Source organism: Colias eurytheme, chromosome 30 (genome assembly GCF_061535395.1).
Source record: "Colias eurytheme isolate Ceu_HAF_F1 chromosome 30, ilColEury1 Martin Lab GWU primary, whole genome shotgun sequence".
Lineage (NCBI taxonomy): Eukaryota > Metazoa > Arthropoda > Insecta > Lepidoptera > Pieridae > Colias > Colias eurytheme.
This window is the reverse complement of record NC_143009.1, coordinates 1,777,071-1,791,848: the sequence shown is the minus strand read 5'-3', so window position 1 is coordinate 1,791,848 and position 14,778 is coordinate 1,777,071. Positions and strand designations below refer to the sequence as shown.

Sequence of the window (14,778 nt, the reverse complement as noted above, 5' to 3'; positions counted from 1 at the left end):
ATATATCGTCACGCTACGACCAACAGGAGTGGAGCCACGCGGGTGAAACCGCGCGGAGCAGCTAGTTTCGTATAATATTTTTTCTTGGTGTTTTTAATTTAGTCTTTAACATTTTAAGAGAAATAATTTGATCTCGATTCTGGTCTTGATATAATACTTTATATTATATAGGTAGTTATAAAATTACATATATATGATACAGAAACTCGCTCTAATACTTTTTTAATTTTTATCTATGTGAAAATAATAGATATTTTAATAATTAACGTATGAAAACTGAAATTATACAATGTAACAAAAATCGCGTAATTTAGAGCGAATTCTCAAAGTTTAAACACCATTTTATACAATATGACGCATCAACCAAAAAATGTCTATATTTAGCTACCAATATGACTGAAATATTATTTAAAATTTTCTTTTATTTTCAAATTCGCATCATTTTTGGACAAAATAGTGTTTTTGACATCAGATAAAAGCAATGAAGCATGAAAAATATATTTGGAAATGAACCAAATTGATTCTAAAAACAGCCATTAATCTATACATATGTATGGCAAATAAATAAATAATTATTTAACCTTTACAAATTAAAGATTTTTAAACGCGATTTATTCATAATATTAGTATGCGAAACGTCGGGAAAATAATATAATGAATAAATCGCGTTTAAATCCGTTAAAATCTTTAATTTCTAAATGAATTATTCCTGTTAGTTTTTTTTTATACTAAACGTACTAATTTGTAACATTTATAAGCTCATTTCATATTAAAAATGCGTAAGCGACGAAATGTAAAAAAAATAAAAAATATAATTTTATATATGTACTTACAAAACTTTATAATACCGAGACACAAAAAATTAAGAATTTACTAAAAATTTCAATTTATGGTAGGTTTCCAAAAAATGGTGACAATTTTGAAAAAAATGAGTAAATGGTTATTTTTTATTTATAGAAAAAATATATAAGAAATCACACACTAGTTAAATAATATCTTTATAATAATATCACTGACGCATTATATGCATACAATATAATAAAATTTAATGAATATGAATAATTTTCAATGCATTATTCATGAAAAAAAAAACTGTTTTAAATGTAGTTAAAAAAGTAAAAATTATTTATTTTAAACCTGTTTTATCTTGATAAATCTTATAATATAAAAATGAATCGCAAAATGTGTTGGTAAGCGCATAACTCGAGAACGGGTGGACCGATTTCGATAATTCTTTTTTTATTATATTCCTTGAAGTACCAGGATGGTTCTTATGTAGAGAAAACATAAATATGTACCACGGGCGAAGCCGGGGCGGACCGCTAGTACATTATAATAATATATTTACTGACATCAAATGTATAATTCATGTATTAACAAATTTACAAAAGTCTCACAGACACATACGGAACTAGTGAAAAAAGTTGAAAATTGACTTCAAGAAGGATATAAAAATACTTTGGGGTGCCCCAAGGATCGACATTGGTACCACATCTGTTCCTAAGTTCCATTACTTAATAATAACTCTCCTGAAATACCCGTATATTAAAAATACAATACATACGCATACTGTAAAATTAATTTCATAACAAATTATTGTTATTTTTCTATATCATTTGATAAAAAAGTAACATGACATTCACAAGAATCTAAATATATTGACAATAACAAAAATTCTGAATTTATTATTCATTCCCAAGAAAGCATTATTGACAAAATCAGTTAAATATATGATAGGTACATATTTTATTTAGGATGAGAGATTCTATCTATGAAAAATATTTAAACATGGAGACGGTCATAGGTACAATTTGTGAATAAAAAAATGTAAAGATGAAATAAATTGTGACAAATGATAAAAATGACTCTCAAAAAATACTTTTTGTAATAAAATACACCAAACATCGATTAAAAATTTAAATAAAATCCATTTTTTTTCCACAAATTAAACAACGAACAGACAGTATTATAATTTATAACATTGATTTTTTAAGTAATATACATATATGTATTCCACAGTTTAAAGGTACCATAATATATTGTACTGTAAAAATAACACCATATTTTGAAATGAAACTTCTTTAGGCGCGAGAGTAAAATTTCAAGGTCGCGTCATGGCAATACCGTCACGTCATGGAGGGTGACGATTTTGGTCTTTGAATCTTGCCAAAGAAGTTTCACTTCTGACACGTGTGCTCGGCACACACGCTCTTGTAAATTAAAATTATGCGCAATAATAAAAAGTAACTAAATGCTTTATAATTATCTATCGATTATTATTTATTACCGTGTTCATTTAAATATATAGTATACAAAAACCAGACTTCATATTATTATACATGTACTAAAAATATATATTTCTCATACAATAATAATGCCACAAACAATTTGTAACCAAAACTCGATTATTACCATTCAAAATTAATCTACCGTTCTAAACCGCGATTTATTTCCATAATAAATGCTTCTATTTTGTATCCGGGGTGCCACAAGGGTATGTATTGGGACCGATACTATACATAACTTATGAAAGTGGTAAAATCGATAAATTACGGTAAAAAATTAATGATTTTATTGGGAAATTAATATTTATTAACGTTCTAGCTATCCAGACCGTGGTGCTTGCGCTTTATCCTGGCGTATGGCCCGATGTCTGGGTCCATTACAAAGTCCCATAGAACGGCAGACCAACTATCGTGGTGTGGTAGTGTGTCGTAGAATTCTGGCGCAATTCTCCTTACCTGTAAGATACAATCTTTCTTATATATAAAAATGAATCGCAAAATGTGTTGGTAAGCGCATAACTCGAGAACGGCTGAACCGATTTCGATAATTCTTTTTTTATTATATTCCTTGAAGTACGAGGATGGTTCTTATTTAGAGAAAACGTAAACATGTACCACGGGCGAAGCCGGGGCGTACCGCTAGTGTTTAATATAAATAATTTAAAGAACCTAGAATAAGGTAAAAGATCGACCACAAAACAATTTAAACACAGTTTTACTTTAAATCAGGGATCTGTCACTTTAATAGTTGTTTATGTGAAATACGACAAAACCAGATTAAAGAGAACCCGCGCTTAAAGTTAACTTTTAAAGTGTTTTGTGGTAAGATAGTATTTAAAAATGTGAATAACAAAAATATTACAGTCTATATCATCCAGGAATAAAGGAACTTGGTAATGGTAAAATAATTTTTAATAAATTTAAAGAAAAAAGTTGTTAAAAGCAAGCTTTTATTTAGTTAGTGCTTTAAAAAGAGAAAAATAACTTTTACTACCATGTCATTTAAAATTTAACACAATTTACATGATACTAGCTTTCCGCCCGCGGCTTCACCCGCTTTGTCTAAAACCTAATAAATTATAAACTAAAACCTTCCTCGAGAATCACTCTATCTTTAAAAAAAACACATCAAAATCCGTTGCGTAGTTTTAAATAGGGACATATAGGGACAGAGAAAGCGACTTTGTTTTATTCTATGTAGAGATGTTATGTATGTTGACAAAGATGTGAATATCTTGTTTTTTCTATGTATTTAAAGGCCGATTTTTCAATGCTTGGATAAAACTTATCCGTCCAATAAAGTATTACACGATAATATTAAAATGTCACGTAAACTGTCAAATACGGGCAATTAGAATACGTCTTTAAAATGATAGTTTTATACATTATTCGACGAATAAGTTTTATCCAAGGATTGAAAAATCGGCCCTAAAGCTTTTAAAACCTAGTATTTACTGACCTCAGGCAACCTACTACCAGGCACTGCCGGAAAATCATGATGCTCATTATGATATCCAACATTGAATGTGATCCAATTTAGAGGACCATAGTACGAATATGTCTCGAAGCCTTTTCTGAACATATAGTGCTCGGATATAAAGTGACCTGTAATAAATAATAAAATAATAACGTTAAAATATTGATATTTAGGACATAAAAATGTTCGGTGATGATATCTTAATCTTAATACTATTATAAAGGCGAAAGTTTGTATGGGTGTATGGATGTTTGTAACTCTTTCACGTAAAAACTACTGAACCGATAACAATTAAATTTAGCACACATATAGAGGGTAACTTGGATTAACACATAGGATAGGTTTTATCCCGGAAATCCCACGGGAACGGGAACTATGCGGGTTTTCCTTTGAAAACGCGGGCGAAGCCGCGGGCGGAATTCTAGTTTTATTATAAATATCAGAATATAGACCATTGTCAGTATAGAAATTTATATTTTAATGAAATTTTGATAAAATTATTAAATAATATTCGTTGATTATAAAAAAAAATCTTATTAAAAATGTTACCAAAGTTGGCAAAGGTTGGGTGTGATTTCCCTGATTTATAGAAATGTGGCTGTAAGCCTGAAGTTTACTATTTATTCACAATAATAATTTTAAGATATTTTCAAGTAATTACTCTTGTATTTTATTATGTATGTACTACCATAAAATAATATTAAGTTGACATAAGGACCAATTTTTTTTATATTAAACTAGCTTACCGCCCGCGGCTTCGCCCGCTTTGTCTAAAACCTAATAAATTATATACTAAAACCTTCCTCTTGAATCACTCTATCTATTAAAAACCGCATCGAAATCCGTTGCGTAGTTTTAAAGATTTAAGCATACAAAGGGACATAGGGACAGAGAAAGTGACTTTGTTTTATACTATGTAGTGATAATAATTTTAAGATATTTTCAAGTAATTGCTCTTGTATTTTATTATGTACTACCATAAAATAATATTAAGTTGACATAAGGACCAATTTTTGAAGTGAAAACTTCTTTAGCGGCGTTGAGCACTTTTTCTGTAATGGGTATAAAATGTTAAACTCGCGTCAGGACACGTGACCTGATCGAAAAAGCGTAAAACGGATACCATTCCAAAATATCAAACATGCTCAACGTTAATAATCAAGTTTTCACTTCTGCCGGCACTCCCGGAGTGCAACCCGTCTTTTTTTTATAATAATTAGTACTCGTTAGTATTTTTGTTAATATAATTTGGTAACTCACCAGCAACTGGATGTATGCCCATAGCAAGAAGAGATCCAATAAGCAAGTAGCTCAATACTTTCCACCCTGAAAAAGAAATAATCCATACTAATATTATAAATGCGAAAGTAACTCTGTCTGTCTGTCTGTTACTCAATCACGCCTTAACTATTGAACCAATTTGCATGATATTTGGTATAGAGATATTTTGATACCCGAGAAAGGACATAGGATAGGTTTTATCCCGAAATCCCATGGGAACGGGAACTATGCGGGTTTTTCTTTGACTGCGCGGGCGATGTCGCGGACGGAAAGCTAGTTAGATATATAATTTCAATAAATAAAGAAAATTTCAGTTTTAATTTCTTAGTTTTTCCGGGATAAAACTATTCTAAATCATTTTGCAGGTCTCAAACTATCTTTATACGAAATCATCTAAATTGGTTTAGTGAATTCGTCGTGAAGAGACAGACCGACAGACAGTTACTTTCGCATTTATAAAATTAGTAGGGATTTAGACAATTTTTATTCAATCGAGTTTATCTGCAATTTTCAAAATCAGAAAACATTCATAATATAAGTAAATGAAATAAGGAAACAAAACAGGTCAGTATACAACAATTACAAAAAAAACTTACCAAAAAGTTTAACAACGACCATATCGAACATCAATTGTATTATTAGATTAACAGCTTCCATAGGTGACATAGGTTTAGGTCTGACCACCAGAGGCCGTAGCGAATAGAAGAATGGCTGCAAGAACAGCCATATTAACTTTCCCCCTGTCGTACAGAATAATTTCGCTTCCACTAGCGTTGGTAAATCGACGTCGATCACTTCGTCGCCTTGGTACTGAAAAAAATTTATGTTTCATTTTTGTTTAATTTTTAATTTGATATTTTAGTTTTATAGCATTCAAATCCTACTAATATAAATGAGAAAGGATACAAATTATATTCCAGGATAAAAAGTATCCTATTTTATGCCCAGGATAATAAAGTATAATTATACCAAGTTACATCGAAATGGAACAGTTAGTTTTCAAGTGATGTCAGCATATACAGACAGACAGACAGACAAAAATTTTTTTAATCACATATTTGGGTTTGGTATCGATCCAGTAACACTATTATGCTATTTATATTTTCAATGTACAGAATTGACCCTTCTACAGATTTATTATATGTACTAGCGGTCCGCCCCGGCTTCGCCCGTGGTACATGTTTACGTTTTCTCTACATAAGAACCATCCTCGTACTTCAAGGAATATAATAAGAAAAGAATTATCGAAATCGGTTCAGCCGTTCTCGAGTTATGCGCTTACCAACACATTTTGCGATTCATTTTTATATATAAGATTGATAAATAAAGAGCTACTAATTAGTGGTCACAACTAGCTTTTCACGTTAAAAAGTATATTTTCATGATCCGAAGGAAATGAATAATAATTTTCGAAGTACCTACTCTTCTTAATTCCATAGATATTAATTTGCACAATAATGCAAATAGTATTATACATCTACCTTATTAAACCCAAGCTCCTCATATTATTGTGACCGCCTCCTTATGGTACAACGGTTGACGCATGAGCGTAGAACCGAGGGGTCCTGGGTTCGATTCCCGGTGGAGACAAAGAAAAAAAAATGTCTCGGTCTGGCAGGACACAAAAGGCTGATCACCTACTTGTCCCTAAAGAAAATCGATCAGTGAAACAGATGTAGGTATGGATAATGCATCTGCCACTTACCCCACTTGGGGACACGGGACTTCACTTTCCTCATATTATTAAAAAGTTTCATGAGCCAAAACAAATCTTACTCACCCTATGATGCTCCAAGTGATATTTCTTAAAGCTGATTGATATCGGTATCCCGATCGGTAGATTAGCGAAGAAACCAAACAGTTTGTTGTGCAACGGCCTGTTGTGGCCGAACGCTAGGCTGTGCGCTATTTCGTGGATTGCTGTAAAATAAAATAGTAATTTATAAATAAACTAGCGGTCCGCCCCGGCTTCGCCCGTGGTACCTATTTAAACTATCCTATCTCTCATGTTGGATCCAACTGCACATGGTGTGCGAATTTTATTATAATCGGTTAAGTGGTTTAGGAGACCATTGAGGACAAACATTGTGACACGAGATTTATATAGTGCAACCTTAATATAACGTACCTCAATATAACGATTTCCTCGATTTAACAAATTTTTCGTAATCCCCTTGAATTGTCCATAAGATTCAATATAAAATATCCCTTTACATTACGAACATTTTTTGCGAACAACCTCTTTATAACGAATTTTTAACTATCAAGAAAAGTATAAATACCTCTAAATAACGAATTTCGTCAACCCAAAACCTTTATATAAAGTTCCAACCAATGTAATGATTCTTAATCTCATAGTATGTGATTTCAGGTTTCGACATGCTTTTGTTCGTAAAACGATCATTTTTGTTTAATTTAAATTGGAAAGTAATGTGAACACTGCTGCTCGTCAATATTGTTAAAGATTCAAGTTGAAATGGATCAGAAACGTAAATGACCTCTTTATAACGAATTTTAGACCAACCTAACCTCAACATAACGAACCTCAGTTCAACGAATTACTTGATATAAAGAATATTTTTTTGTTCCCTTCAGATTTGTTATATCGAGGTTGCACTGTATTAAGAAGATATAAATAAGTAACAATAGTTTCTAGAAAAATTCGAAAGACTCGAGATATACAGTCAGATAGTAATTTTCTAAAGAAGAGACAGGTATTTTGTAAAGAGATTAAGATGTGTATTAATAAAAAATATCGACACGTTTTGCGGATTATCGATATCGATAATAATACGACAAACAACAACATAATCGACTGTATTTTAATCTTATATTACTTAATATGTATATCTTATCTATGATTCACGTTTTAAACGTTTTTATTCCGAATAGTTTTGTATCTTATATATAAAATTCTCGTGTCACAATGTTAGTCTGCATACTCCTCCGAAACGGGTGGACCGATTCTCATGAAATTTTCTGTGCATATCGGGTAAGGCTGAGAATCGGCCAACATCTATTTTTCATATGTACCACGGGCGAAGCCGGGGCGGACCGCTAGTAGATATATATTATACTAGCTGCTCCGCGCGGTTTCACCCCCGTGGCTCCACTCCTGTTGGTCGTAGTGGGATGATATATAGCCTATAGCCTTTCTCAATAAATGAGCTATCTAACACTGAAAGAATTTTTCAAATCGGACCAGTAGTTCCCGAGATTAGCGCGTTGAAACAAACAAACAAACAAACTCTTAAGGTTTGTAATATTAGTATAGAATATAATATTAGTATAGATTATGTATGATATGGAAAAATTAGTAATATTTTATATCTTTAGTTTTGAGAAAGACAGGTGATGTTTTATCTTTAGTAGCATTTATTAATTCAATATTATATGACTATAATTCTTACAATCTAAAACATAACAGCAATAACACTAATATGTAATTGAAATTTATATCAATGTTTTCTAAATAATTAGGAGGAGCCAATCCGCAAAGCATTCGTTCGTTGTTCGTTCGAAAGATTCTATAATGTTCTAATACTGAACAACACTGAATACGAGTTTTCGTTTACACTAAAAGATCACGAAAGAATGCTCTTGCTCTAGCTCTATGTTCGTTTGATGTAAATGGGTCAATCAATTTTTAAAGGTCCCGATCATAATTTTCTCGTATTTTTTTTTTGTACTTAATTTTCAGCATTTTACTATTTCATTTAGAAGATAATTCTTCGTAGATTAAGATTATATAAGCAGCAGTGATGTTGATTAAATACATTTGTGGATTTAACTTCACGAACCGATCTATTCACGGGAAATAATGTCCTTTGGACAACTTACACAATAGTACTTTTTTAAATGTTAAATTCCCTTAAGAATTAAAACAAATTCTTCTAATATTAAATAATAAATAATATTTTGATATTTGTTCTATTTACACCCAAAATACGAAATATTTTTATTAAAATTGAAACGAATGATGTCTTTTGAACAACCAAATAATGTTTCTTATATAAAAAAGTTTCAGTAAAGCGGAAATAGTGATATTTTTTACAAAAAAACTATTAAGGCGAGGTTGTTACGTATCGTATTATTGATTTTACTTAATTAAAATGAACTGATTCTCGATATAACTGAATGAATGAAGTATAATGTGATTTTCATATGGGGACATCGTGGTTGTAGTAGTAGCGTCTTGATTTTTGAAATGTTAAAATTACAATTAAACTAGACATAAAATCGCGTAATAAAAATGTGTTCCCGAAACAGCCGAGTAATAAACAAAACATGAACTATTTAACTGTTAAAGTATAAGTTTTATATAATTATTGTCCTAGGGACAACCAAATTGTCCATGGTACAACCACTTTGGTTGACCAAGTGACTGGTTGTCCGTGGGACATTTTTAAAATTTTGAGCCGCCAAGCAAATACTATTGTTATTTTATATATTAATCTCAGCTCACACTAAATTATAGACGAAAGCGCATCTCGTGTAGTATAATTGATAACAATGCATCAAGTACTTATGTTTTAATCACAGTTGTCTGACGGACTGACAATAAAGCCACCCCACACTCACCAACGTCGCTCGGACGAATGTTGCCGTGATTTTATAAAAATCAAAATGGCGTTTGAGCCCGACAGTTAATTAATGTGTTTAGCTTGTTGTTTAGGAATCTACCGCGCCATCTGTGTTTTGTTTCCATAAATAAATTACGGTTGTCTGTGAGACCTGTGCCATGTAGATGATTTATGGGGACAAAAGTAAAATGCCTGAAAATCGTATTATATCCAATTAAAAAAAAATTGTTTGTATGTTTTTATGTCAATAATTATGAACTGAAACAAGAAGTGTATTTGGTATTTATGGTCGTGATAGTATGTGTTCATGATGCGAAGTTTGTTAATGCATTGTAGCTTGGGGACAAATGTGATAGTACTGGAAAATTGCATTTAGTCTCTGGACAACCATGAAACTACGCACAAATTAATAAAACAAGTAAAATATTGTTCACAATAATGTTAGAAAATATTAAAAGGAATATAATTAAAACCAATTTAACTCTTTATGATTTCATGTTTATTAATTATCGTTCAGGGACATGATGCGTGTACCGTCGGACCATTAAAAGTTGATCGACCCAAATACACTGTAACCGTTTAAAAAACAATTTGTTTACACTCAATATAATATTATCAGCTTGGTACTCAAAATGATAATCCTTAAAACGTGATACCTTTCTCGTACCATTCATGTATCCTTATCGATGTATTAAGTACACTAGATTACACATGTACACTAGATTTCCGCCCGCGGCTTCGCCCGCGTTTTTAACCCATTGAGCCCCAAGCGGCCCGATCGGTCCCAGACACAATAAATTTTCTATTGTGTCTGTGATTCCGGGGCCTGAGTTATTAAAGAAAAACCTGTAGTTCCCGTTCCTGTGGGATTTCCGGGATAAAAATAGACTATGTCTGTCTGTTTCTTCAGATACCTACATACCAAATTTCATTGTTATCGGTTCAGTAGTATTTGCGCGAAAGAGTAACATTAAACATCCATCCTCACAAACTATCGCATTTATAAATTACTAGAGGTCCGCCCCGGCTTCGCCCGTGGTACATATTTCGCAATAAAAGGTAGCCTATGTCCTTTCTCGGGTATCAAAATATCTCCATACCAAATTTCATGCAAATTGGTTCAGTAGTTTAGGCGTGATTGAGTAACAGACAGACAGACAGAGTTACTTTCGCATTTATAATATTACTATGGATAGTAGGAAGTAGGATACTAGCTGCACCCCGCGGTTTTACCCGCATTGCTCATAGTCTTAGCGTGATGATATATAGCTTATAGCCTACCTCGATAGATGGACTATCCAACAGTGAAATAATTGTTCAAATCGGACCAAAGGTTTCTGAGATTAGCGTGTTCAATCAACCAAACAAACTCATCAGCTTCAATAATAGTGTGTAGTGACTAGATAGCGTATATTAGTCAGACATGGAAAATTTTCATTACGCACAGATAATATAAAAAAATTCTATTACCCATAGATAATGTTTAAAAATTATATTGCCAACAGATAATCTAAAAAATTCGATAAGTATCCTACTAATGAATTAATATTATTAATGCGAAAGTTTGTGAGGATGTGTGTGTGTTTGTTACTCTTTCACGCAAATACTACTGAACCGATTACAATGAAATTTAGCACACATATAGAGGGTAACTTGGATTAACACATAGGATAGGTTTTATCCCGGAAATCCCACGGGAACGGGAACTATGCGGGTTTTTCTTTTAAAACGCGGGCGGAGAGCTAGTATTATATCGTTTAAAAACACGATTTCCACGACCGGATTATAAACCGGTATAATATTTAGATTAGAATCATTGTTTTTGTGACAAATTCGTTAAGTATATACTGTCTAGGAAACATGAATTCTATTCTATGTTTTCCACAAATAGGATTTACTAAACAAACGACTTTCGACTTGATAAAACACAAAAAAATACGTGTGCTGTGGCACTCGAGGACCACCGCGGTTGCGCTATTGCATAGCATCGCATCGCTGTGCCGGTTGGAGTGGGGGGTGTTAGGTTTTTTCAATACGGAATTTTTACATCGCATTCAAAGTCTGAGATAAAAGCTATGCAATAGTAATCTATTGTAAAAACTTAAAACGTAACTGAATGTAAGTATAGTTTTTCCTATAAATTATTACATAAACGGTAAATTAAACCTAAATAAACTGAATACCTACTTATAAAATCGATTTAAAAATACAAAACTGGTTTAAGGTTGATGTTCCGACCGTCCCTCCATACATTTTTGATTACCTCTAAACACTTAACACAGACACTATTTCTTTAAAACTAATCATTTTATCACTTCTCTATAATGAAATGTGTGCGCGTTCGACCTTTTTAATCAATAATTTACAATATTTACTTAGAAAAACAACAGTAAAATACCGGAAAAATTTGACACTTCTACAGTAGTGTGCGTGACTTTTGCCAAGCGAAACACGACATAAAGCACGACATCTAGCGCATAGACTATATACTTATTACAGATCTAGCGCGTCAATGTCTAAACGAAAGGCGATGTTTAGACATTGACGCGCTAGATGTCGTGCATTCGCGTTCGTTATCTTATGCATAATGAGCATAATTCTAATAAATCAAAGTTCTGTGTAAAAATTGAGTAATTTCATTTCCAATCGTTCAAAGAAAATAACAATAAAATAAAATAAAACTAATGACCTTAGAAACTATGTTTTTTTTTATTTATTACTCATTATTGTTCGTCCGTCGTAGGTCTGTAAACTGTATTGTACACTGAAGGTAAATGGTACTGTAGGTACTTTAGTTCGGCGTCGTCGCTCGTCGGCTTGATATAAAATTACATTCTTGATTTCATTGACACGCGCTATGATTTGCGCGCGGAATTTCTTGTGTTGTGAATTTATTTTTGTATGCTATGCATTTTAATTGATTCAAATTGCAATGTTTCTCTAGTATGCATTTGAGACTATATTGTAAATTGTAATAATTGATCGTGGGTATAGTAATTAATTATTCTAATAACGCAATTAGTAATATATGTATTTTCGGTGGGATTCAAAACAAAAAATTGGCCCGTGATTTTTATGAAATTTCACCACATTGCAAATCACATCAATCATAGTTCATACACATGTATGACGAAAGTGATTAGTATTGTGGCTAACATTGACTCATCAGTTCATCACTGAAACCAGTGATAAATCAGTACCTATATCATATTGTGTTTGAATATTTTTAAACAATGATATAAGTATACAATTATTATAAATCGGTAAACTATCAAAGTAATCACAAACTTGCAAACATTGGTAAAATGTCCAGTAGTTTATGAGCCTATTCATTACAATCAAACAAACAAACAAAGTTTTCCTCTTTATAATATTAGTGTAGACAAACACTATGAATACGATCACGAATGCAAATTCGGGGATTTTCTAATTATTGCTAAATAATAATTGAATTCGTTTTGAAATACTCTATAATTTTTAGTGTATAAATAGACATTTATAATGTGGTGCTCATTTTTTTTGTACTGCTAACGCTATTGTAGGTACCTATTTTCGTTGTTTTATTTCAAGTGAACACGGCCATACAATTTTGTCACGAGCCGCCTATGATTGTAGGTACTTTTGTTAGGCTCCTTCGTCGTCCGCGTCGGCTCGAAAGTTCTTGATTTCATTGTCACGCGCTATGATTTGCGCGCGGATTTTCTTGTGTTGTGAATTTATTTTTGTATTATTATTATTTTTTATTTATTTTTTTATTTTATTGATTCAAATAAAATATTTCACTAGTATGCATTTGAGACTATATTGTATTATGTATAATTTATCGTAGGTATAGTTATTCTTATAACGCAGTTATATTTTCGGTGGGACAATTTGACCCGTGATTTTTCTGAAATATCACCACGTTGCAAATCACATCAATCATACACACGTATGACGAAAGTATAGTGGCTATAATTGACTCATCAGTTCATCACTGAAACCAGTGATAAATCAGTACATATATCATATTTTATTGTGTTTGAATATTTTTTAAACAACGATATACTTATACAATATTATTATAAATCGGTAAACTACCAAAGTACTTCCGAATTTTCAGACAGACAAACAAGTAGTTTGAACACGCAGTTTTCTTATACTAGTAGCAAAAATCAAAACCATAATATTATGTTTCCCTACTATATTTTACTAAAAGTCGAGTGCGTCGAAATCGTAAATAATAATATGTTTTTCACCTTCCTGGTTATTTTCCCATAGTAAATAGTGTTTTAGGTTTGTTGTTGTAGGTAGGAATAATAATAATTATTCTTACATGTTGGTTATGAAATGTATATTGAAATAATTTACTTTTACAAATCATTAGTGATATAAGTTTTGAGTGAAAATGCTTGGATCAGCATAATATTATATGGTACTTCAAATACATGTTTTGATAAAAAAAACAATAGTGTAATAAAATAAAACTGCGTTTTATTGTAATCAATGTTGACAATTTTAAATTCCAAAATTATTGATCAATAAAATAGTTTACACCAACAAATATAACTTTTATTTTTATAACAATCGTTCATAATATAAACCGTAGCAGGTGGCGTTTTGAAGTTCTGTCTACTCATACAGAAAAATGGAAAACTTGTGTAAACAATTTATTACTCATGTTGTTTGGCAACTCGAAGCGTGGTCGTCCGTCGTAGGTACTTTTGTTCGGCGTCGCGTCGTCGTCCGCGTCGGCTTGATATAAAACATTCTTGATTTCATTGACACGCGCTACGATTTGCGCGCGGAATTTCTTGTGTTGTGAATTTATTTTTGTATGCTATGCATTTTAATTGAATCAAATTGCAATATTTCTCTAGTATGCATTTGAGACTATATTGTAATAATTGATCGTGGGTAGGTATAGTAATTAATTATTCTAATAACGCAATTATATTTTCGGTGGGATTCAAAACAAAAAATTGGCCCGTGATTTTTATGAAATTTCACCACATTGCAAATTATATATTATACAATTACAATTACAATTATTATAAATCGGTAAACTATCAAAGTAATTACAAACTTGCAAAATATGCTTTACCGAATTTTCAGACAGACACACAATTTTATTAGTTTGTTTTAGCAAAGTAGGTACCTATACCTATACGCT

The 14,778-nt window shown here is 31.7% G+C and overlaps 1 protein-coding gene across 2 annotated transcripts in view; it reads right to left on the bottom strand.

The window, feature by feature from the left end:
* Positions 1–1,989: 1,989 nt before the first annotated feature.
* Positions 1,990–14,778, bottom strand: part of ifc (delta4-sphingolipid-FADS-like protein ifc) — a 42,839-nt gene continuing 30,050 nt past the window's right edge. For both annotated transcript variants that reach the window (XM_090118649.1, XM_090118650.1), the window contains 5 exons: positions 6,824–6,963; positions 5,640–5,853; positions 5,023–5,088; positions 3,745–3,890; positions 1,990–2,741 (listed from right to left, as the gene is read on the bottom strand). In XM_090118649.1, coding sequence (XP_089974775.1) covers positions 2,601–2,741; positions 3,745–3,890; positions 5,023–5,088; positions 5,640–5,853; positions 6,824–6,963 — 707 coding nt within the window. In that variant the 3' untranslated portion in view covers positions 1,990–2,600. The remainder of the gene's footprint in view (positions 2,742–3,744; positions 3,891–5,022; positions 5,089–5,639; positions 5,854–6,823; positions 6,964–14,778) is intronic.